This window comes from Oncorhynchus mykiss, chromosome 26, assembly GCF_013265735.2.
Source record: "Oncorhynchus mykiss isolate Arlee chromosome 26, USDA_OmykA_1.1, whole genome shotgun sequence".
NCBI lineage: Eukaryota > Metazoa > Chordata > Actinopteri > Salmoniformes > Salmonidae > Oncorhynchus > Oncorhynchus mykiss.
Genome location: NC_048590.1, coordinates 8248000 through 8270778, shown reverse-complemented (window position 1 = coordinate 8270778; position 22779 = coordinate 8248000). Strand labels below are relative to the sequence as shown.

Here is a 22779-nt window from a genome sequence, read left to right as displayed (position 1 = left end):
ACCCCCAGTCTGAGGTCCTGAGCGCTCTGGAGCAAGGATCTCTCTGTACTTTGCCCCGTCCATCCTTGCCTCAATCCTAACTAGTCTTCCAGTCCCTGCCGCTGAAAATCATCCCTACAGTATGATGCTGCCACCATCATGCTTCACCGTAGGGATGGTGCCAGGTTTCCTCCAGAAGTGACGCTTGGCATTTAGGCCAAAGAGTTCAATCTTGGTTTCATCAGACCAGAGAATCTTGTCTTTAGGTGCCTTTTGGCAAACTCCAAGCGGGCTGTCATGTGCCTTTTACTGAGGAGTGGATTCCGTCTGGCCACCCAACCATAAAGGCCTGATTGGTGGAGTGCTGCAGAGATGGTTGTCCTTCTGGAAGATTCTCCCATCTCCACAGAGGAACTCTGGAGCTCTGTCAGAGTGACCATCGGGTTCTTTGTCACCTCCCTGACCAAGGCCCTTCACCGATTGCTCAGTTTGTCAGGGCGGTCAGCTCTAGGAAGAGTTTTGGTGGTTCCAAACTTCTTCCATTTAAGAATGATGGAGGCCAGCTGTGTTCTTGGGGACCTTAAATGCTACAGAAATGTTTTGGTACCCTTCCCCCAGATCTGTGCCTCGACACAATTCTTATCTCTGAGCTCTACGGACAATTCCTTCGACTTCATGGCTTGGTTTTTGCTCTGACATGCACTGTCAACTGTGGGACCTTACATAGACAGGTGTGAGGGCCTTTCCAAATCGTATCCAATCAATTGAATTTACCACAGTTGGACTCCAATCAAGTTGTAGAGACATCTCAAGGATGATCAACCAGATGCACCTGAGCTCAATTTCGAGTCTCATAGCAAAGAGTCTGAATACTTATGTGAAGAAGGTATTTCAGTTTTATTTGTTATAAAATACGCAATTTTTTTCTAAAAACCTGTTTACGCTTTGTCATTATGGGGTATTGTTTATTATTTTACCTTTATTTAACTGGGCAAGTCAGTTAAGAACAATTTCTTATTTTCAATGACGGCCTAGGAACAGTGGGTTAACTGCCTGTTCAGGGGCAGAACGACAGATTTGTACCTTGTCATTTTGGTGATTCGATCTTGCAACCTTCCGGTTACTAGGCCAAAGCTCTAACCACTAGGCTACCCTGCTGCCCCTCCACTCTAACCACTAGGCTACCCTGCTGCCCCTCCACTCTAACCACTAGGCTACCCTGCCACCCCTCCACTCTAACCATTAGTCTACCCTGCCGCCCCTCCACTCTAACCACTAGGCTACCCTGCTGCCCCTCCACTCTAACCACTAGGCTACCCTGCCACCCCTCCACTCTAACCATTAGTCTACCCTGCCGCCCCTCCACTCTAACCACTAGGCTACCCTGCCGCCCCTCCACTCTAACCACTAGGCTACCCTGCCGCCCCTCCACTCTAACCACTAGGCTACCCTGCCGCCCCTCCACTCTAACCACTAGGCTACCCTGCCGCCCCTCCACTCTAACCACTAGGGGACCCTGCCGCCCCTCCACTCTAACCACTAGGCTACCCTGCCGCCCCTCCACTCTAACCACTAGTCTACCCTGCCGCCCCTCCACTCTAACCACTAGACTACCCTGCCGCCCCTCCACTCTAACCACTAGTCTACCCTGCCGCCCCTCCACTCTAACCACTAGTCTACCCTGCCGCCCCTCCACTCTAACCACTAGTCTACCCTGCCGCCCCTCCACTCTAACCACTAGTCTACCCTGCCGCCCCATTGTGTTTAGATTGGTAAGGATTTTTTTTTTTTATGAATCCATTTTAGAATAAGGCAAAATGTAGAAAAAGTCAAGGGGTCTGAACACCTTCTGAAGGCACTGTATATGTGATCATCTGGACCACTAGATGGAACTTCACTCTCAGTCAATTCAATTCATTTCAATTCAATTCAATTCAATGGGCTTTACTGTCATGGGAAACACATGTTTACATTGCCAAAGCAAGTGAAATAGATTAAAAAAAACAATCAAAAATGAACAATAAACATTACACTCACAAAATTTCAAAATGTCATATTATAATGTCTCTATACAGTGTTGTAACAATGTGCAAATAGTTAAAGTACAAAAGGGGAAAATAAATAAACATAAATATGGGTTGTATTTACAATGGTGTTTGTTCTTCACTGGTTTGACCTTTTCTCGTGGCAACACCCTCATCCTGCAGTTCACTTCATATCAAGCATCTCAGAGCAGGAGTACTGATCTAGAATCAGATCCCTCGTTGTCTCTGTGATCTTACTCATAACACTCTAAAAAGGTTAAACTGATCCCAGATCAGCAGTCCTACTTTGACACAGCACATACGGCTCCTGGTCCCCTCGTCCATGTAATGTTATTCACTACAATCTAAAAGGTTAAACTGATCCCAGATCAGCAGTCCTACTTTGACACAGTACATACTGGTCCCCTCGTCCATGTAATGTTATTCACTACAATCTAAAAGGTTAAACTGATCCCAGATCAGCAGTCCTACTTTGACACAGTACATACGGCTCCTGGTCCCCTCGTCCATGTAATGTTATTCACTACAATCTAAAAGGTTAAACTGATCCCAGATCAGCAGTCCTACTTTGACACAGTACATACTGGTCCCCTCGTCCATGTAATGTTATTCATTACAATCTAAAATGTTAAACTGATCCCAGATCAGCAGTCCTACTTTGACACAGTACATACTGGTCCCCTCGTCCATGTAATGTTATTCATTACAATCTAAAAGGTTAAACTGATCCCAGATCAGCAGTCCTACTTTGACACAGTACATACGGCTCCTGGTCCCCTCGTCCATGTAATGTTATTCATTACAATCTAAAAGGTTAAACTGATCCCAGATCAGCAGTCCTACTTTGATACAGTACATACTGGTCCCCTCGTCCATGTAATGTTATTCACTACAATCTAAAAGGTTAAACTGATCCCAGATCAGCAGTCCTACTTTGACACAGTACATACGGCCCCAGACTTCCCTTCAGTCGACACCGCAGGACTGAACAGAGATTGACGTTCCACTGATGTGTGAATGTCTCTTATTGAAGTATTAGAGGAGACGGGAGGAGATAACATGGACTCTCAGTCCCTCCCTAAATACACACTACTGTTACTGATCCTAGACACTACTGTTACTGATCATAGACACTACTATTACTGATCATAGACACTACTATTACTGATCATAGACACTACTATTACTGATCATAGACACTACTATTACTGATCCTAGACACTACTGTTACTGATCATAGACACTACTGTTACTGATCATAGACACTACTATTACTGATCATAGACACTACTATTACTGATCATAGCCACTACTATTACTGATCATAGACACTACTGTTACTGATCATAGACACTACTGTTACTGATCATAGACACTACTATTACTGATCATAGACACTACTATTACTGATCATAGACACTACTATTACTGATCATAGACACTACTATTACTGATCATAGACACTACTATTACTGATCATAGACACTACTATTACTGATCATAGACACTACTGTTACTGTAACCAACTGATCATAGACAATCCTGTTACTGATCATAGACACTACTATTACTGATCATAGACACTACTGTTACTGATCATAGACACTACTGTTACTGATCATAGACAATCCTGTTACTGATCATAGACACTACTGTTACTGATCATAGACAATCCTGTTACTGATCATAGACAATCCTGTTACTGATCATAGACACTACTGTTACTGATCATAGACACTACTGTTACTGATCATAGACACTACTGTTACTGATCATAGACACTACTGTTACTGATCATAGACAATCCTGTTACTGATCATAGACACTACTGTTACTGATCATAGACACTACTGTTACTGATCATAGACAATCCTGTTACTGATCATAGACAATCCTGTTACTGATCATAGACACTACTATTACTGATCATAGACACTACTGTTACTGATCATAGACAATCCTGTTACTGATCATAGACACTACTGTTACTGATCATAGACACTACTGTTACTGATCCTAGACACTACTATTACTGATCATAGACACACACTACTGTTACTGAACATAGACACTACTGTTACTGATCATAGACACTACTGTTAGTGATCATAGACAATCCTGTTACTGATCCTAGACACTACTGTTACTGATCATAGACACTACTATTACTGATCATAGACACTACTGTTACTGATCATAGACACTACTGTTACTGATCCTAGACACTACTGTTAGTGATCATAGACAATCCTGTTACTGATCCTAGACACTACTGTTACTGATCCTAGACACTACTGTTACTGATCATAGACACTACTGTTACTGATCATAGACACTACTGTTACTGATCCTAGACACTACTGTTACTGATCATAGACACTACTGTTACTGATCATAGACACTACTGTTACTGATCATAGACACTACTATTACTGATCATAGACACTACTATTACTGATCATAGACACTACTGTTACTGTAACCAACTGATCATAGACACTACTGTTACTGATCATAGACACTACTGTTACTGATCCTAGACACTACTGTTACTGTAACCAACTGATCATAGACACTACTGTTACTGATCATAGACACTACTGTTACTGTAACCAACTGATCATAGACACTACTATTACTGATCATAGACACTACTGTTACTGTAACCAACTGATCATAGACACTACTGTTACTGATCATAGACACTACTGTTACTGATCCTAGACACTACTGTTACTGATCATAGACACTACTGTTACTGATCATAGACACTACTGTTACTGATCATAGACAATCCTGTTACTGATCATAGACACTACTATTACTGATCATAGACACTACTATTACTGATCATAGACACTACTGTTACTGATCATAGACACTACTGTTACTGATCCTAGACACTACTGTTACTGATCATAGACAATCCTGTTACTGATCCTAGACACTACTGTTACTGATCATAGACAATCCTGTTACTGATCATAGACACTACTATTACTGAACATAGACACTACTGTTACTGATCATAGACACTACTGTTACTGATCATAGCCACTACTATTACTGATCATAGACACTACTGTTACTGTAACCAACTGATCATAGACAATCCTGTTACTGATCATAGACACTACTATTACTGATCATAGACAATCCTGTTACTGATCATAGACACTACTGTTACTGATCATAGCCACTACTGTTACTGATCATAGACACTACTGTTACTGTAACCAACTGATCATAGACAATCCTGTTACTGATCATAGACACTACTATTACTGATCATAGACAATCCTGTTACTGATCATAGACACTACTGTTACTGATCATAGACACTACTGTTACTGAACATAGACACTACTGTTACTGATCATAGACACTACTGTTACTGATCATAGACACTACTATTACTGATCATAGACACTACTATTACTGATCATAGACACTACTATTACTGATCATAGACACTACTGTTACTGTAACCAACTGATCATAGACAATCCTGTTACTGATCATAGACACTACTATTACTGATCATAGACACTACTGTTACTGATCATAGACACTACTATTACTGATCCTAGACACTACTGTTACTGATCATAGACACTACTGTTACTTATCATAGACACTATTGTTACTGTTACTGATCATAGACACTACTGTTACTGTTACTGATCATAGACACTACTGTTACTGATCATAGACACTACTGTTACTTATCATAGACACTATTGTTACTGATCATAGACACTACTGTTACTGATCATAGCCACTACTGTTACTGATCATAGACACTACTGTTACTTATCATAGACACTATTGTTACTGATCATAGACACTACTGTTACTGATCATAGCCACTACTGTTACTGATCATAGACACTACTATTACTGATCATAGACACTACTATTACTGATCATAGACACTACTATTACTGATCATAGACACTACTGTTACTGTAACCAACTGATCATAGACAATCCTGTTACTGATCATAGACACTACTATTACTGATCATAGACACTACTATTACTGATCATAGACTACTATTACTGATCATAGACAATCCTGTTACTGATCATAGACACTACTGTTACTGATCATAGCCACTACTGTTACTGATCATAGACACTACTATTACTGATCATAGACACTACTATTACTGATCATAGACACTACTATTACTGATCATAGACACTACTGTTACTGTAACCAACTGATCATAGACAATCCTGTTACTGATCATAGACACTACTATTACTGATCATAGACACTACTATTACTGATCATAGACTACTATTACTGATCATAGACAATCCTGTTACTGATCATAGACACTACTGTTACTGATCATAGACACTACTGTTACTGATCATAGACACTACTGTTACTGATCATAGACACTACTGTTACTGATCATAGACACTACTATTACTGATCATAGACTACTATTACTGATCATAGACAATCCTGTTACTGATCATAGACACTACTATTACTGATCATAGACACTACTGTTACTGATCATAGCCACTACTATTACTGATCATAGACACTACTGTTACTGATCATAGACACTACTGTTACTGATCATAGACACTACTGTTACTGATCATAGACACTACTGTTACTGATCATAGACACTACTATTACTGATCATAGACTACTATTACTGATCATAGACAATCCTGTTACTGATCATAGACACTACTATTACTGATCATAGACACTACTGTTACTGATCATAGCCACTACTATTACTGATCATAGACACTACTGTTACTGATCATAGACACTACTGTTACTGATCATAGACACTACTGTTACTGATCATAGACACTACTGTTACTGATCATAGACACTACTGTTACTGATCATAGCCACTACTATTACTGATCATAGACACTACTATTACTGATCATAGACACTACTGTTACTGTAACCAACTGATCATAGACAATCCTGTTACTGATCATAGACACTACTATTACTGATCATAGACACTACTATTACTGATCATAGACTACTATTACTGATCATAGACAATCCTGTTACTGATCATAGACACTACTGTTACTGATCATAGCCACTACTGTTACTGATCATAGACACTACTATTACTGATCATAGACACTACTATTACTGATCATAGACACTACTATTACTGATCATAGACACTACTGTTACTGTAACCAACTGATCATAGACAATCCTGTTACTGATCATAGACACTACTATTACTGATCATAGACACTACTATTACTGATCATAGACTACTATTACTGATCATAGACAATCCTGTTACTGATCATAGACACTACTGTTACTGATCATAGACACTACTGTTACTGATCATAGACACTACTGTTACTGATCATAGACACTACTGTTACTGATCATAGACACTACTATTACTGATCATAGACTACTATTACTGATCATAGACAATCCTGTTACTGATCATAGACACTACTATTACTGATCATAGACACTACTGTTACTGATCATAGCCACTACTATTACTGATCATAGACACTACTGTTACTGATCATAGACACTACTGTTACTGATCATAGACACTACTGTTACTGATCATAGACACTACTGTTACTGATCATAGACACTACTATTACTGATCATAGACTACTATTACTGATCATAGACAATCCTGTTACTGATCATAGACACTACTGTTACTGATCATAGACACTACTGTTACTGATCATAGACACTACTGTTACTGATCATAGACACTACTGTTACTGATCATAGCCACTACTATTACTGATCATAGACACTACTATTACTGATCATAGACACTACTGTTACTGATCATAGACACTACTGTTACTGATCATAGCCACTACTGTTACTGATCATAGACACTACTATTACTGATCATAGACACTACTGTTACTGTAACCAACTGATCATAGACACTACTATTACTGATCATAGACACTACTATTACTGATCATAGACTACTATTACTGATCATAGACAATCCTGTTACTGATCATAGACACTACTGTTACTGATCATAGACACTACTGTTACTGATCATAGACACTACTATTACTGATCATAGACACTACTGTTACTGATCATAGACACTACTGTTACTGATCATAGCCACTACTATTACTGATCCTAGACACTACTGTTACTGATCATAGACACTACTATTACTGATCATAGACACTACTATTACTGATCATAGACACTACTGTTACTGATCATAGACACTACTATTACTGATCATAGACACTACTGTTACTGTAACCAACTGATCATAGACACTACTATTACTGATCATAGACACTACTGTTACTGATCATAGACACTACTATTACTGATCATAGACACTACTATTACTGATCATAGACAATCCTGTAACCTACAGATCGTTTGTAAAGAACAACTCCGATGACATGTTCCAAACATAAACCAATAGGAGAAGCCCAGTGCATCCTTACTGCACAGTCGTTAGTTGGTGTTGTTAGTAAATGGATATTAGGACAGAACAACGGATCCCTCACCCAGGAACTGGACAGACAAGAGGCAGGCCTCGGTCAGCAGGGTCCACTGGATAATGGCCTTCTCTGCTGTGTACAGACCTTTCCACATGATCAATGAGACACCTGGTGGGGGGGGGGGGGAGAAAAGAAAAGAGAGAGAGAGAGAGAGAGAGAGAGAGAGAGAGAGAGAGAGAGAGAGAGAGAGAGAGAGAGAGAGAGAGAGAGAGAGAGAGAGAGAGAGAGAAGAGAGAGAGAGAAGAGAGAGAGAGAGAGAAGAGAGAGAGAGAAGAGAGAGAGAGAAGAGAGAGAGAAGAGACAGAGAGAAGAGACAGAGAGAGGAGAGAAGAGAGAGAGAGAAGAGACAGAGAGAGACAGAGAGAGAGACAGAGAGAGAGACAGAGAGAGAGACAGAGAGAGAGAGAGAGGAGAGACAGAGAGAGAGAGAGGAGAGAGAGAGAGAGAGAGAGGAGAGAGAGAGAGAGAGAGACAGAGAGAGAGAGAAAGAGAGAGAGATGAGAGAGAGAGAGGAGAGAGAAAGAGAGGAGAGAGAGGAGAGAGACACAGAGAGAGACAGAGAGAGAGAGACAGAGAGAGAGAGAGAAAGAGGTGGAGAGAGAGAGAGAGAGGAGAGAGAGGAGACAGAGAGAAGAGACAGAGAGAGAGAGAGGAGAGAGAGAGGAGAGACAGAGAGAGAGACAGAGACAGAGATGTTTAGCATTAGGGTGAGGACTACAGTCGTCTAGTGTGTAGCCAGCCTTCTAAAACCCTGTTGTCTCGATCACTCCACTACCGGAAGTACTGTGAGAAGTCTGGGTTTCCGAGGTCAGGTCCACATCGGTTCACATCAGAACGGATACAGACAACCAGATCTCTCAGATACTAATTCCTTCCTTCCTGGAAGTGGCTGGATTTTAACACTGTACTAGAGTAGGGCGGACATCCTGTCCATCAGGAAGTAGTGAGCCCTTCTGATGACCCCAGCCTACACAGAGCCTTGGATAGATACAGTATAATACTATATTTAGAACTATATAGTACATCTGTGGCTCTGCTCCAACCAAGGCTGTTACTGAACAGACAGTAGAGGTACTGTGTCGATGTTCCAAAAGGCACCCTATTCCCTATTAGTGCGCACTACTTTCAACCAGAGCTCTATGGAACCTGGACAAAAGTAGTGCACTATAAAACATGGAATAGGGTGCCATTTGGGACGAACACTGTATCTTCACCCCTTGTTTCCTACAGCTTTCCGCTGTTAAGGGATTATCCTCTCTTCCTTCCTGTCTTTCTCAGTCGGGTTCCGCCTTCCATCCATCCATCCCTCTATCTCTCTCTCCATCAGAGGGGGACTGTACAGTCACGCATTGCTGTACTCAAATGCACTCACTCATCATGTAATACTGTAAAACATGGCAGACTGAATTACAAACCTCTTCATACCCTGTGACAAAAACTATTAAAGTAGTCAAGATTATTACCATCTTATTTAGCTAGGTAAGCCCTCAGCTGGTTCTGGTCCTACCTGTTATTTAGCTAGGTAAGACCTCAGCTGGTTCTGGTCCTACCTGTTATTTAGCTAGGTAAGCCCTCAGCTGGTTCTGGTCCTACCTGTTATTTAGCTTGGTAAGCCCTCAGCTGGTTCTGGTCCTACCTGTTATTTAGCTAGGTAAGCCCTCAGCTGGTTCTGGTCCTACCTGTTATTTAGCTAGGTAAGCCCTCAGCTGGTTCTGGTCCTACCTGTTATTTAGCTAGGTAAGCCCTCAGCTGGTTCTGGTCCTACCTGTTATTTAGCTAGGTAAGCCCTCAGCTGGTTCTGGTCCTACCTGTTATTTAGCTAGGTAAGCCCTCAGCTGGTTCTGGTCCTACCTGTTATTTAGCTAGGTAAGCCCTCAGCTGGTTCTGGTTCTACCTGTTATTTAGCTAGGTAAGCCCTCAGCTGGTTCTGGTTCTACCTGTTATTTAGCTAGGTAAGCCCTCAGCTGGTTCTGGTCCTACCTGTTATTTAGCTAGGTAAGCCCTAAACTGGTTCTGGTCCTACCTGTTATTTAGCTTTGTAAACCCCCAGCTGGTCCTCCCTGGTATTTAGCTAGGTAAACCCTCAGCTGGTTCTGGTCCTACCTGGTATTTCGCTAGGTAAGCCCTAAACTGGTTCTGGTCCTACCTGTTATTTAGCTAGGTAAGCCCTCAGCTGGTTCTGGTTCTACCTGTTATTTAGCTAGGTAAGCCCTCAGCTGGTTCTGGTCCTACCTGTTATTTAGCTAGGTAAGCCCTCAGCTGGTTCTGGTCCTACCTGTTATTTAGCTAGGTAAGCCCCCAGCTGGTTCTGGTCCTACCTGTTATTTAGCTAGGTAAGTCCTAAACTGGTTCTGCTCCTACCTGGTATTTAGCTAGGTAAGCCCTAAACTGGTTCTGGTCCTACCTGTTATTTAGCTAGGTAAGTCCTAAACTGCTTCTGGTCCTACCTGGTATTTAGCTAGGTAAACCCTAAACTGGTTATTTAGCTAGGTAAACCCTGAACTGGTTCAGGTCCTACCTGTTATTTAGCTAGGTAAACCCTCAGCTGGTTCTGGTCTTACCTGTTATTTAGCTAGGTAAGCCCTCAGCTGGTTCTGGTTCTACCTGTTATTTAGCTAGGTAAGCCCTCAGCTGGTTCTGGTCCTACCTGTTATTTAGCTAGGTAAGCCCTCAGCTGGTTCTGGTCCTACCTGTTATTTAGCTAGGTAAACCCTCAGCTGGTTCTGGTCCTACCTGTTATTTAGCTAGGTAAGCCCTCAGCTGGTTCTGGTCCTACCTGTTATTTAGCTAGGTAAGCCCTCAGCTGGTTCTGGTCCTACCTGTTATTTAGCTAGGTAAGCCCTCAGCTGGTTCTGGTCCTACCTGTTATTTAGCTAGGTAAGCCCTCAGCTGGTTCTGGTTCTACCTGTTATTTAGCTAGGTAAGCCCTCAGCTGGTTCTGGTTCTACCTGTTATTTAGCTAGGTAAGCCCTCAGCTGGTTCTGGTCCTACCTGTTATTTAGCTAGGTAAGCCCTAAACTGGTTCTGGTCCTACCTGTTATTTAGCTTTGTAAACCCCCAGCTGGTCCTCCCTGGTATTTAGCTAGGTAAACCCTCAGCTGGTTCTGGTCCTACCTGGTATTTCGCTAGGTAAGCCCTAAACTGGTTCTGGTCCTACCTGTTATTTATCTAGGTAAGCCCTCAGCTGGTTCTGGTTCTACCTGTTATTTAGCTAGGTAAGCCCCCAGCTGGTTCTGCTCCTACCTGTTATTTAGCTAGGTAAGTCCTAAACTGGTTCTGGTCCTACCTGGTATTTAGCTAGGTAAGCCCTAAACTGGTTCTGGTCCTACCTGTTATTTAGCTAGGTAAGTCCTAAACTGCTTCTGGTCCTACCTGGTATTTAGCTAGGTAAACCCTAAACTGGTTCTGGTCCTACCTGTTATTTAGCTAGGTAAACCCTAAACTGGTTCTGGTCCTACCTGTTATTTAGCTAGGTAAACCCTCAGCTGGTTCTGGTCTTACCTGTTATTTAGCTAGGTAAGCCCTCAGCTGGTTCTGGTTCTACCTGTTATTTAGCTAGGTAAGCCCTCAGCTGGTTCTGGTCCTACCTGTTATTTAGCTAGGTAAGCCCTCAGCTGGTTCTGGTCCTACCTGTTATTTAGCTAGGTAAACCCTCAGCTGGTTCTGGTCCTACCTGGTATTTAGCTAGGTAAGCCCTAAACTGGTTCTGGTCCTACCTGTTATTTCGCTAGGTAAGCCCTAAACTGGTTCTGGTCCTACCTGGTATTTAGCTAGGTAAACCCTCAGCTGGTTCTGGTCCTACCTGGTATTTCGCTAGGTAAGCCCTAAACTGGTTCTGGTCCTACCTGTTATTTAGCTAGGTAAGCCCTAAACTGGTTCTGGTCCTACCTGTTATTTTAGCTTTGTAAACCCCCAGCTGGTCCTCCCTGGTATTTAGCTAGGTAAACCCTCAGCTGGTTCTGGTCCTACCTGATATTTCGCTAGGTAAGCCCTAAACTGGTTCCGGTCCTACCTGTTATTTAGCTAGGTAAGCCCTAAACTGGTCCTGGTCCTACCTGGTATTTAGCTAGGTAAGCCCTAAACTGATTCTGGTCCTACCTGTTATTTTAGCTTTGTAAAACCCCAGCTGGTCCTCCCTGGTATTTAGCTAGGTAAACCCTAAACTGGTTCTGGTCCTACCTGGTATTTAGCTAGGTAAGCCCTCAGCTGGTTCTGGTTCTACCTATTATTTAGCTAGGTAAACCCTAAACTGGTTCTGGTCCTACCTGGTATTTAGCTAGGTAAACCCTAAACTGGTTCTGGTTCTACCTGTTATTTAGCTAGGTAAACCCTCAGCTGGTTCTGGTTCTACCTGGTATTTAGCTAGGTAAGCCCTAAACTGGTTCTGGTCCTACCTGTTATTTAGCTAGGTAAGTCCTAAACTGCTTCTGGTCCTACCTGGTATTTAGCTAGGTAAACCCTAAACTGGTTCTGGTCCTACCTGTTATTTAGCTAGGTAAACCCTGAACTGGTTCTGGTCCTACCTGTTATTTAGCTAGGTAAACCCTCAGCTGGTTCTGGTCTTACCTGTTATTTAGCTAGGTAAGCCCTCAGCTGGTTCTGGTTCTACCTGTTATTTAGCTAGGTAAGCCCTCAGCTGGTTCTGGTCCTACCTGTTATTTAGCTAGGTAAGCCCTCAGCTGGTTCTGGTCCTACCTGTTATTTAGCTAGGTAAACCCTCAGCTGGTTCTGGTCCTACCTGGTATTTAGCTAGGTAAGCCCTAAACTGGTTCTGGTCCTACCTGTTATTTCGCTAGGTAAGCCCTAAACTGGTTCTGGTCCTACCTGGTATTTAGCTAGGTAAACCCTCAGCTGGTTCTGGTCCTACCTGGTATTTCGCTAGGTAAGCCCTAAACTGGTTCTGGTCCTACCTGTTATTTAGCTAGGTAAGCCCTAAACTGGTTCTGGTCCTACCTGTTATTTTAGCTTTGTAAACCCCCAGCTGGTCCTCCCTGGTATTTAGCTAGGTAAACCCTCAGCTGGTTCTGGTCCTACCTGATATTTCGCTAGGTAAGCCCTAAACTGGTTCCGGTCCTACCTGTTATTTAGCTAGGTAAGCCTTAAACTGGTCCTGGTCCTACCTGGTATTTAGCTAGGTAAGCCCTAAACTGATTCTGGTCCTACCTGTTATTTTAGCTTTGTAAAACCCCAGCTGGTCCTCCCTGGTATTTAGCTAGGTAAACCCTAAACTGGTTCTGGTCCTACCTGGTATTTAGCTAGGTAAGCCCTCAGCTGGTTCTGGTTCTACCTATTATTTAGCTAGGTAAACCCTAAACTGGTTCTGGTCCTACCTGGTATTTAGCTAGGTAAACCCTAAACTGGTTCTGGTCCTACCTGGTATTTAGCTAGGTAAACCCTAAACTGGTTCTGGTTCTACCTGTTATTTAGCTAGGTAAACCCTCAGCTGGTTCTGGTTCTACCTGGTATTTAGCTAGGTAAACCCTAAACTGGTTCTGGTCCTACCTGTTATTTAGCTAGGTAAACCCTAAACTGGTTCTGGTCCTACCTGTTATTTAGCTAGGTAAACCCTAAACTGGTTCTGGTCTTACCTGTTATTTAGCTAGGTAAACCCTAAACTGGTTCTGGTCCTACCTGTTATTTAGCTAGGTAAACCCTCAGCTGGTTCTACCTGTTATTTAGCTAGGTAAGCCCTCAGCTGGTTCTGGTTCTACCTGGTATTTAGCTAGGTAAACCCTCAGCTGGTTCTGGTCCTACCTGTTATTTAGCTAGGTAAACCCTCAGCTGGTTCTGGTTCTACCTGTTATTTAGCTAGGTAGGCCCTCAGCTGGTTCTGGTCCTACCTGTTATTTAGCTAGGTAGGCCCTCAGCTGGTTCTGGTTCTACCTGTTATTTAGCTAGGTAAGCCCTCAGCTGGTTCTGGTCCTACCTGTTATTTAGCTAGGTAAGCCCTAAACTGGTTCTGGTCCTACCTGTTATTTAGCTAGGTAAACCCTAAACCGGTTCTGGTCTTACCTGTTCCATCTAAAAGGAGACACAAAGTGAGATTCCATGACATCATGTGTTCTCATTGTGATCTGGAGACGAACATGTTTGATGTATAATAGAATAAGGTTATATAGCAGGGGGTCTTTTCAGCCCAGTTAAATAGATGCGTTTCTTTACCGGCAGGAAAACCCCCTCTAGACATCTGAACGTTGTCCTCTTATCATACCTGGTGCCTCTTTCTGGGCCAACAAGTCACTCAACACGAACTACAGGATCCAGAATGCATTGCTTCATGTCCTCACTTTAACACTGTTCATCAACGACAAGTGTACTCTACCCTAGAGGAGTTAGTCAGGAACTCGACAGGACCATTAAATATTAAGAAGTACAGATGTTGAATCATTAATAGCTGGTGAGACGGAGCGGTTTCCTTGGCAGAGAAGTGACAGTAGACAGGCCTTACTGAGTAGTGCTCCTTCATAGTCTGATACTGTCACAGTAGACAGCCCTTACTGAGTAGTGCTCCTCCTCCCTAGAGTCTGATACTGTCACAGTAGACAGCCCTTACTGAGTAGTGCTCCTCCTCCCTAGAATCTGAGACTGTCACAGTAGACAGCCCTTACTGAGTAGTGCTCCTCCTCCCTAGAATCTGAGACTGTCACAGTAGACAGACCTTACTGAGTAGTGCTCCTCCTCCCTAGAGTCTGATACTGTCACAGTAGACAGCCCTTACTGAGTAGTGCTCCTCCTCCCTAGAATCTGAGACTGTCACAGTAGACAGCCCTTACTGAGTAGTGCTCCTCCTCCCTAGAGTCTGATACTGTCACAGTAGACAGCCCTTACTCAGTAGTGCTCCTCCTCCCTAGAATCTGATACTGTAACAGTAGACAGCCCTTACTGAGTAGTGCTCCTCCTCCCTAGAATCTGAGACTGTCACAGTAGACAGCCCTTACTGAGTAGTGCTCCTCCTCCATAGAGTATGATACTGTCACAGTAGACAGCCCTTACTGAGTAGTGCTCCTCCTCCATAGAGCCTGATACTGTAACAGTAGACAGCCCTTACTGAGTAGTGCTCCTCCTCCCTAGAGTCTGATACTGTCACAGTAGACAGCCCTTACTGAGTAGTGCTCCTCCTCCATAGAGCCTGATACTGTCACAGTAGACAGCCCTTACTGAGTAGTGCTCCTCCTCCCTAGAGTCTGATACTGTAACAGTAGACAGCCCTTACTGAGTAGTGCTCCTCCTCCATAGAGCCTGATACTGTCACAGTAGACAGCCCTTACTGAGTAGTGCTCCTCCTCCCTAGAGTCTGATACTGTCACAGTAGACAGCCCTTACTGAGTAGTGCTCCTCCTCCATAGAGTCTGATACTGTCACAGTAGACAGCCCTTATTGAGTAGTGCTCCTCCTCCATAGAGCCTGATACTGTAACAGTAGACAGCCCTTATTGAGTAGTGCTGCTCCTCCATAGAGCCTGATACTGTAACAGTAGACAGCCCTTACTGAGTAGTGCTCCTCCTCCCTAGAGTTGGATACTGTCACAGTAGACAGCCCTTACTGAGTAGTGCTCCTCCTCCCTAGAGTCTGATACTGTCACAGTAGACAGCCCTTACTGAGTAGTGCTCCTCCTCCCTAGAGTCTGATACTGTCACAGTAGACAGCCCTTACTGAGTAGTGCTCCTCCATAGAGTCTGATGGAGATCCTGGTGGTCCTGAGCTCAAACACAAACTCATAGAGCTGACTGGGGAACACTAGAGCCTGTAGAGACAGACAGGGAGGAAGAGAGAGCGAAAGAGAGAGAGAGAGGGGAAAGAGGTGGGAGAGAGAGGAAGAGAGAGGTGGGAGAGAGGGAGGGAGGGAGAGAGAGAGGGGACAGAGGAGGGAGAGAGAGAGAGGGGACAGAGGTGGGAGAGAGAGAGAGAGAGAGAGAGGGGAAAGAGGTGGGAGAGAGAGCACAAGAGAGTGGGAGAGAGAGGGAGGAGAGAGGAAGAGCTCAGTGTTACAGATGCTGTAAAATAATAATAACAACATTGTATAATAAGGCTTTTGATAGACCCAGAGACACTTGACAATCCATCCAGCAGTAGTGTCTTCTGTCCTGGTTCTGGGTTCACCGGGGTTACAGGCTTTTCCCCCCCAACCAGGTAACAACACTCCTGATTCAACTAATCAATAAGACCTTGATGAGTCAAATCAGATGTTGTTATTGTTAGTGTGGGGCTGGAGAACAAGCCTGCACACCCGGTCCATTCCCCAGGACCAAGATGGAACCATGAGGTCAAAGGAATTGGACTGGGAGATTTCTATACAGTACAGCAGAGGTTGACTAATGTACACTACTTACCAGTAAGGCTATGGTTTAGTCCAGTTGACTAGTGTACACTACTTACCAGTAAGGCTATGGTTTAGTCCAGTTGACTAGTGTACACTACTTACCAGTAAGGCTATGGTTTAATCCAGTTGACTAATGTACACTACTTACCAGTAAGGCTATGGTTTAGTCCAGTTGACTAGTGTACACTATTAAGGCTATGGTTTAGTCCAGTTGACTAGTGTACTCTACTAAGGCTATGGTTTAGTCCAGTTGACTAGTGTACACTACTTACCAGTAAGGCTATGGTTTAGTCCAGTTGACTAGTGTACAGTACTTACTATTAAGGCTATGGTTTAGTCCAGTTGACTAATGTACAGTACTTACCAGTAAGGCTATGGTTTAGTCCAGTTGACTAGTGTACACTACTAAGGCTATGGTTTAGTCCAGTTGACTAGTGTACACTACTTACTATTAAGGCTATGGTTTAGTCCAGTTGACTAATGTACACTACTTACTATTAAGGCTATGGTTTAGTCCAGTTGACTAATGTACACTACTAAGGCTATGGTTTAGTCCAGTTGACTAGTGTACACTACTTACTATTAAGGCTATGGTTTAGTCCAGTTGACTAATGTACACTACTCACTATTAAGGCTATGGTTTAGTCCAGTTGACTAATGTACACTACTTACCAGTAAGGCTATGATTTAGTCCAGTTGACTAATGTACAGTACTTACCATTAAGGCTATGGTTTAGTCCAGTTGACTAATGTACACTACTTACCAGTAAGGCTATGGTTTAGTCCAGTTGACTAATGTACACTACTTACTATTAAGGCTATGGTTTAGTCCAGTTGACTAGTGTACAGTACTTACTATTAAGGCTATGGTTTAGTCCAGTTGACTAATGTACAGTACTTACCAGTAAGGCTATGGTTTAGTCCAGTTGACTAGTGTACACTACTAAGGCTATGGTTTAGTCCAGTTGACTAGTGTACACTACTCACTATTAAGGCTATGGTTTAGTCCAGTTGACTAATGTACACTACTTACCAGTAAGGCTATGGTTTAGTCCAGTTGACTAATGTACAGTACTTACCATTAAGGCTATGGTTTAGTCCAGTTGACTAATGTACACTACTTACCAGTAAGGCTATGGTTTAGTCCAGTTGACTAGTGTACACTACTTACTATTAAGGCTATGGTTTAGTCCAGTTGACTAATGTACACTACTTACCAGTAAGGCTATGGTTTAGTCCAGTTGACTAGTGTACACTACTTACTATTAAGGCTATGGTTGTGAACAGAACAGCAGACATGAGAATCCATATCCTAGAAAGAAAACACAGAAGAAAGACATAAATACATTGTATTGATCAGAAACACAGGAGAGGAATAAACACAGATATTGATCATCAGAAACACACTAGACAGAACTCAGAGAACAATGGGAATCCATTGGGCTATTCAGGACGCAGACAGAGAGAGACTGATCCAGCTGCCTGTACTTCATCCTGTATTCTCCCACAGTACAACTATCATATCAAATAGGTAACAGGAAGTAACTGCTGAATATTCTGTCTGTTGATGGTTCTATAAAGATACTATATTCTGTCTGATGGTTCTAGAAAGATCCTATATTCTGTTGATGGTTGTATGAGGATCCTATATTCTGTCTGATGGTTCTAGAAAGATCCTATATTCTGTTGATGGTTGTATGAGGATCCTATATTCTGTTGATGGTTGTATAAGGATCCTATATTCTGTTGATGGTTCTATAAGGATCCTATATTCTGTTGATGGTTCTAGAAAGATCCTATATTCTGTTGATGTTTCTATAAGGATCCTATATTCTGTTGATGGTTCTATAAGGATCCTATATTCTGTTGATGGTTCTATAAGGATCCTATATTCTGTTGAATATGATGTGATCTTCCTGTCTGGGTTGGCGCCCCCCCTTGGGTTGTGCCGTGGCGGAGATCTTTGTGGGCTATACTCGGCCTTGTCTCAGGGTGGTAAATTGGTGGTTGGAGATATCCCTCTAGTGGTGTGGGGGCTGTGCTTTGGCAAAGTGGGTGGGGTTATATCCTTCCTGTTTGGTCCTGTCCAGGGGTATCATCGGGTGGGGCCACAGTGTCTCCTGACCCCTCATGTCTCAGCCTTCAGTATTTATGCTGCAGTAGTTTATGTGTCAGGGGGCTAGGGTCAGTTTGTTATATCTGGAGTACTTCTCCTGTCTTATCCGGTGTCCTGTGTGAATTTAAGTATGCGTTCTCTAATTCTCTCTTTCTTTCTCTCTCTCGGAGGACCTGAGCCCTAGGACCATGCCTCAGGTCTACCTGGCATGATGACTCCTTGCTGTCCCCAGTCCACCTGGCCGTGCTGCTGCTCCAGTTTCAACTGTTCTGCCTGTGATTATTATTATTTGACCATGCTGGTCATTTATGAACATTTGAACATCTTGGCCATGTTCTGTTATAATCTCCACCCGGCACAGCCAGAAGAGGACTGGCCATCCCTCATAGCCTGGTTCCTCTCTAGGTTTCTTCCTAGGTTTTGGCCTTTCTAGGGAGTTTTTCCTAGCCACCGTGCTTCTACACCTGCATTGCTTGCTGTTTGGGATTTTAGGCTGGGTTTCTGTACAGCACTTTGAGATATCAGCTGATGTACGAAGAGCTATATAAATACATTTGATTTGATGGTTCTATAAGGATCCTATATATTCTGTCTGTTGATGGTTGTATGAGGATCCTATATTCTCTTGATGGTTCTATAAAGATCCTATATTCTGTTGATGGTTGTATAAGGATCCTATATTCTGTTGATGGTTGTATGAGGATCCTATATTCTGTTGATGGTTGTATAAGGATCCTATATTCTGTTGATGGTTGTATGAGGATCCTATATTCTGTTGATGGTTGTATAAGGATCCTATATTCTGTTGATGGTTCTATAAGGATCCTATATTCTGTTGATGGTTGTATGAGGATCCTATATTCTGTTGATGGTTGTATGAGGATCCTATATTCTGCTGATGGTTGTATGAGGATCCTATATTCTGTTGATGGTTCTATAAGGATCCTATATTCTGTTGATGGTTCTATAAGGATCCTATATTCTGTTGATGGTTGTATGAGGATCCTATATTCTGTTGATGGTTGTATGAGGATCCTATATTCTGTTGATGGTTGTATGAGGATCCTATATTCTGTTGATGGTTCTATAAGGATCCTATATTCTGTTGATGGTTCTATAAGGATCCTATATTCTGTTGATGGTTGTATGAGGATCCTATATTCTGTTGATGGTTGTATGAGGATCCTATATTCTGTTGATGGTTCTATAAGGATCCTATATTCTGTTGATGGTTGTATAAGGATCCTATATTCTGTTGATGGTTGTATAAGGATCCTATATTCTGTTGATGGTTGTATGAGGATCCTATATTCTGTTGATGGTTGTATAAGGATCCTATATTCTGTTGATGGTTCTATAAGGATCCTATTCTCTGTTGATGGTTGTATGAGGATCCTATATTCTGTTGATGGTTGTATGAGGATCCTATATTCTGTTGATGGTTGTATAAGGATCCTATATTCTGTTGATGAGGATCCTATATTCTGTTGATGGTTCTATAAGGATCCTATATTCTGTTGATGGTTGTATGAGGATCCTATATTCTGCTGATGGTTCTATAAGGATCCTATATTCTGTTGATGGTTGTATGAGGATCCTATATTCTGTTGATGGTTGTATGAGGATCCTATATTCTGTTGATGGTTCTATAAGGATCCTATATTCTGTTGATGGTTGTATGAGGATCCTATATTCTGTTGATGGTTGTATGAGGATCCTATATTCTGTTGATGGTTCTATAAGGATCCTATATTCTGTTGATGGTTGTATGAGGATCCTATATTCTGTTGATGGTTGTATGAGGATCCTATATTCTGTTGATGGTTGTATGAGGATCCTATATTCTGTTGATGGTTCTAGAAAGATCCTATATTCTGTTGATGGTTCTATAAGGATCCTATATTCTGTTGATGGTTGTATGAGGATCCTATATTCTGTTGATGGTTCTATAAGGATCCTATATTCTGTTGATGGTTGTATGAGGATCCTATATTCTGTTGATGGTTGTATGAGGATCCTATATTCTGTCTGATGGTTCTATAAGGATCCTATATTCTGTTGATGGTTGTATGAGGATCCTATATTCTGTTGATGGTTGTATGAGGATCCTATATTCTGTTGATGGTTGTATGAGGATCCTATATTCTGTTGATGGTTGTATAAGGATCCTATATTCTGTTGATGGTTGTATGAGGATCCTATATTCTGTTGATGGTTGTATGAGGATCCTATATTCTGTTGATGGTTGTATGAGGATCCTATATTCTGTTGATGGTTGTATGAGGATCCTATATTCTGTTGATGGTTGTATGAGGATCCTATATTCTGTTGATGGTTGTATGAGGATCCTATATTCTGTTGATGGTTCTATAAGGATCCTATATTCTGTTGATGGTTGTATAAGGATCCTATATTCTGTTGATGGTTGTATGAGGATCCTCTATATTCTGTTAATGGTTGTATAAGGATCCTATTCTCTTCACACTACAACAACCATATGAAAGGGCCTACTGGTAGTAGAGAATGTAAGCCTACCAAATGGCACACCTCTTCCCTTATCAAGTACACTACTTTTGAACAGGGTTCTTGTAAAAAAAAAAGGAAAAAAAAGTAGTGCACTATATAGGGAATAGGGTGCCATTTGGGACACATGAGAAGGAACTAAATGACAGAGTACATCTAATGTCTGCTACCTGTCTGTATAATGAATCTTCTGTAAAGATCACAACACCTTTTCATGCCTGGCATAAAGAGCAGTAAACACTGGCAGCATCCCAAACGGAATCCTATACCCTACATAGTCCCTTTGGGCCCAGGTCTAAAGGAGTGCACTATATATGGACTAGGGTGGCATCGGGCATGGAGTCAGTGGACATTCATTTTCCTTTCATGTCCTGCTACTCCATCACTCCCACTTTGATGTGTACACTTTCCATTACCTTAGTAAGGGGGGGGGGGGGGGGGGGGGGGGGGGGTACGGCCGGCGAGACATTTATAAAAATGTATTAAATATGATTATATTTGAGTTAAGATTTTTGGCCTAAAATGACTCATTCCATGATATACAAACATCCCCCACTAGATGGCGCTGTAGCCTGGTAACGTGCACTGTATTTCAGCCTACAGTCAGATTCAGAATGCGCTCAGCCATCGTGGCCACTTCATTGCTTGACGACTTTTGATGTGAAAAATAAGTGCTGCGAAAATTGAATGTTGTATATTTAAAGAAAAATGGACAGCAACATTTTTAATTTTATTATTATTTTTAACTAATATTGGACATAAGGCCTGATATGCCAAGAAAGTGTAGCTGTTTTTAAAGAATATAATCAATCACAAATCGCCATTTTTCAAGCAAGCATGCTAACTACGCTAGCTATCTGTCCTCTCAGGAACTAGCCAGGAAATAGCCAAAACTAGCCACAAACTTAAAAGCCCAACAAAATCCGTTTAAGTAAACGGTACTCTACTCCAGCCTCCGTAACTAAGGCAACCTACGTAGCGGCACATACAAATATAGTATAGCAAACCTTTTACTGAAGGGGAGTCTGTGGTGGAGAGAAACAGCCAATTTGACAAAGTGGAAGACAGGTGGAATTGATAGGCAATTAGCAAGACACCCCCAATAAAGGAGTGGTTCTGCAGGTGGTGACCACAGACCACTTCTCAGTTCCTATGCTTCCTGGCTGATGTTTTGGTCACTTTTGAATGCTGGCGGTGCTTTCACTCTAGTGGTGGCATGAGACGGAGTCTATAACCCACACAAGTGGCTCAGG

At 42.2% G+C, this 22779-nt stretch overlaps 1 protein-coding gene across 1 annotated transcript in view; it reads right to left on the bottom strand.

Annotated features, from left to right (window-relative positions):
* LOC110526872 (tumor protein p53-inducible protein 11-like) overlaps positions 1-22779 on the bottom strand; it is a 73617-nt gene that overhangs the window by 5357 nt on the left and 45481 nt on the right. Inside the window, exons 4-6 of the mRNA XM_036963688.1 lie at positions 18151-18199; positions 16221-16311; positions 8574-8675 (exon numbers count right to left, since the gene is read on the bottom strand). Of these exons, the coding sequence (XP_036819583.1) occupies positions 8574-8675; positions 16221-16311; positions 18151-18199 (242 nt within the window). The remainder of the gene's footprint in view (positions 1-8573; positions 8676-16220; positions 16312-18150; positions 18200-22779) is intronic.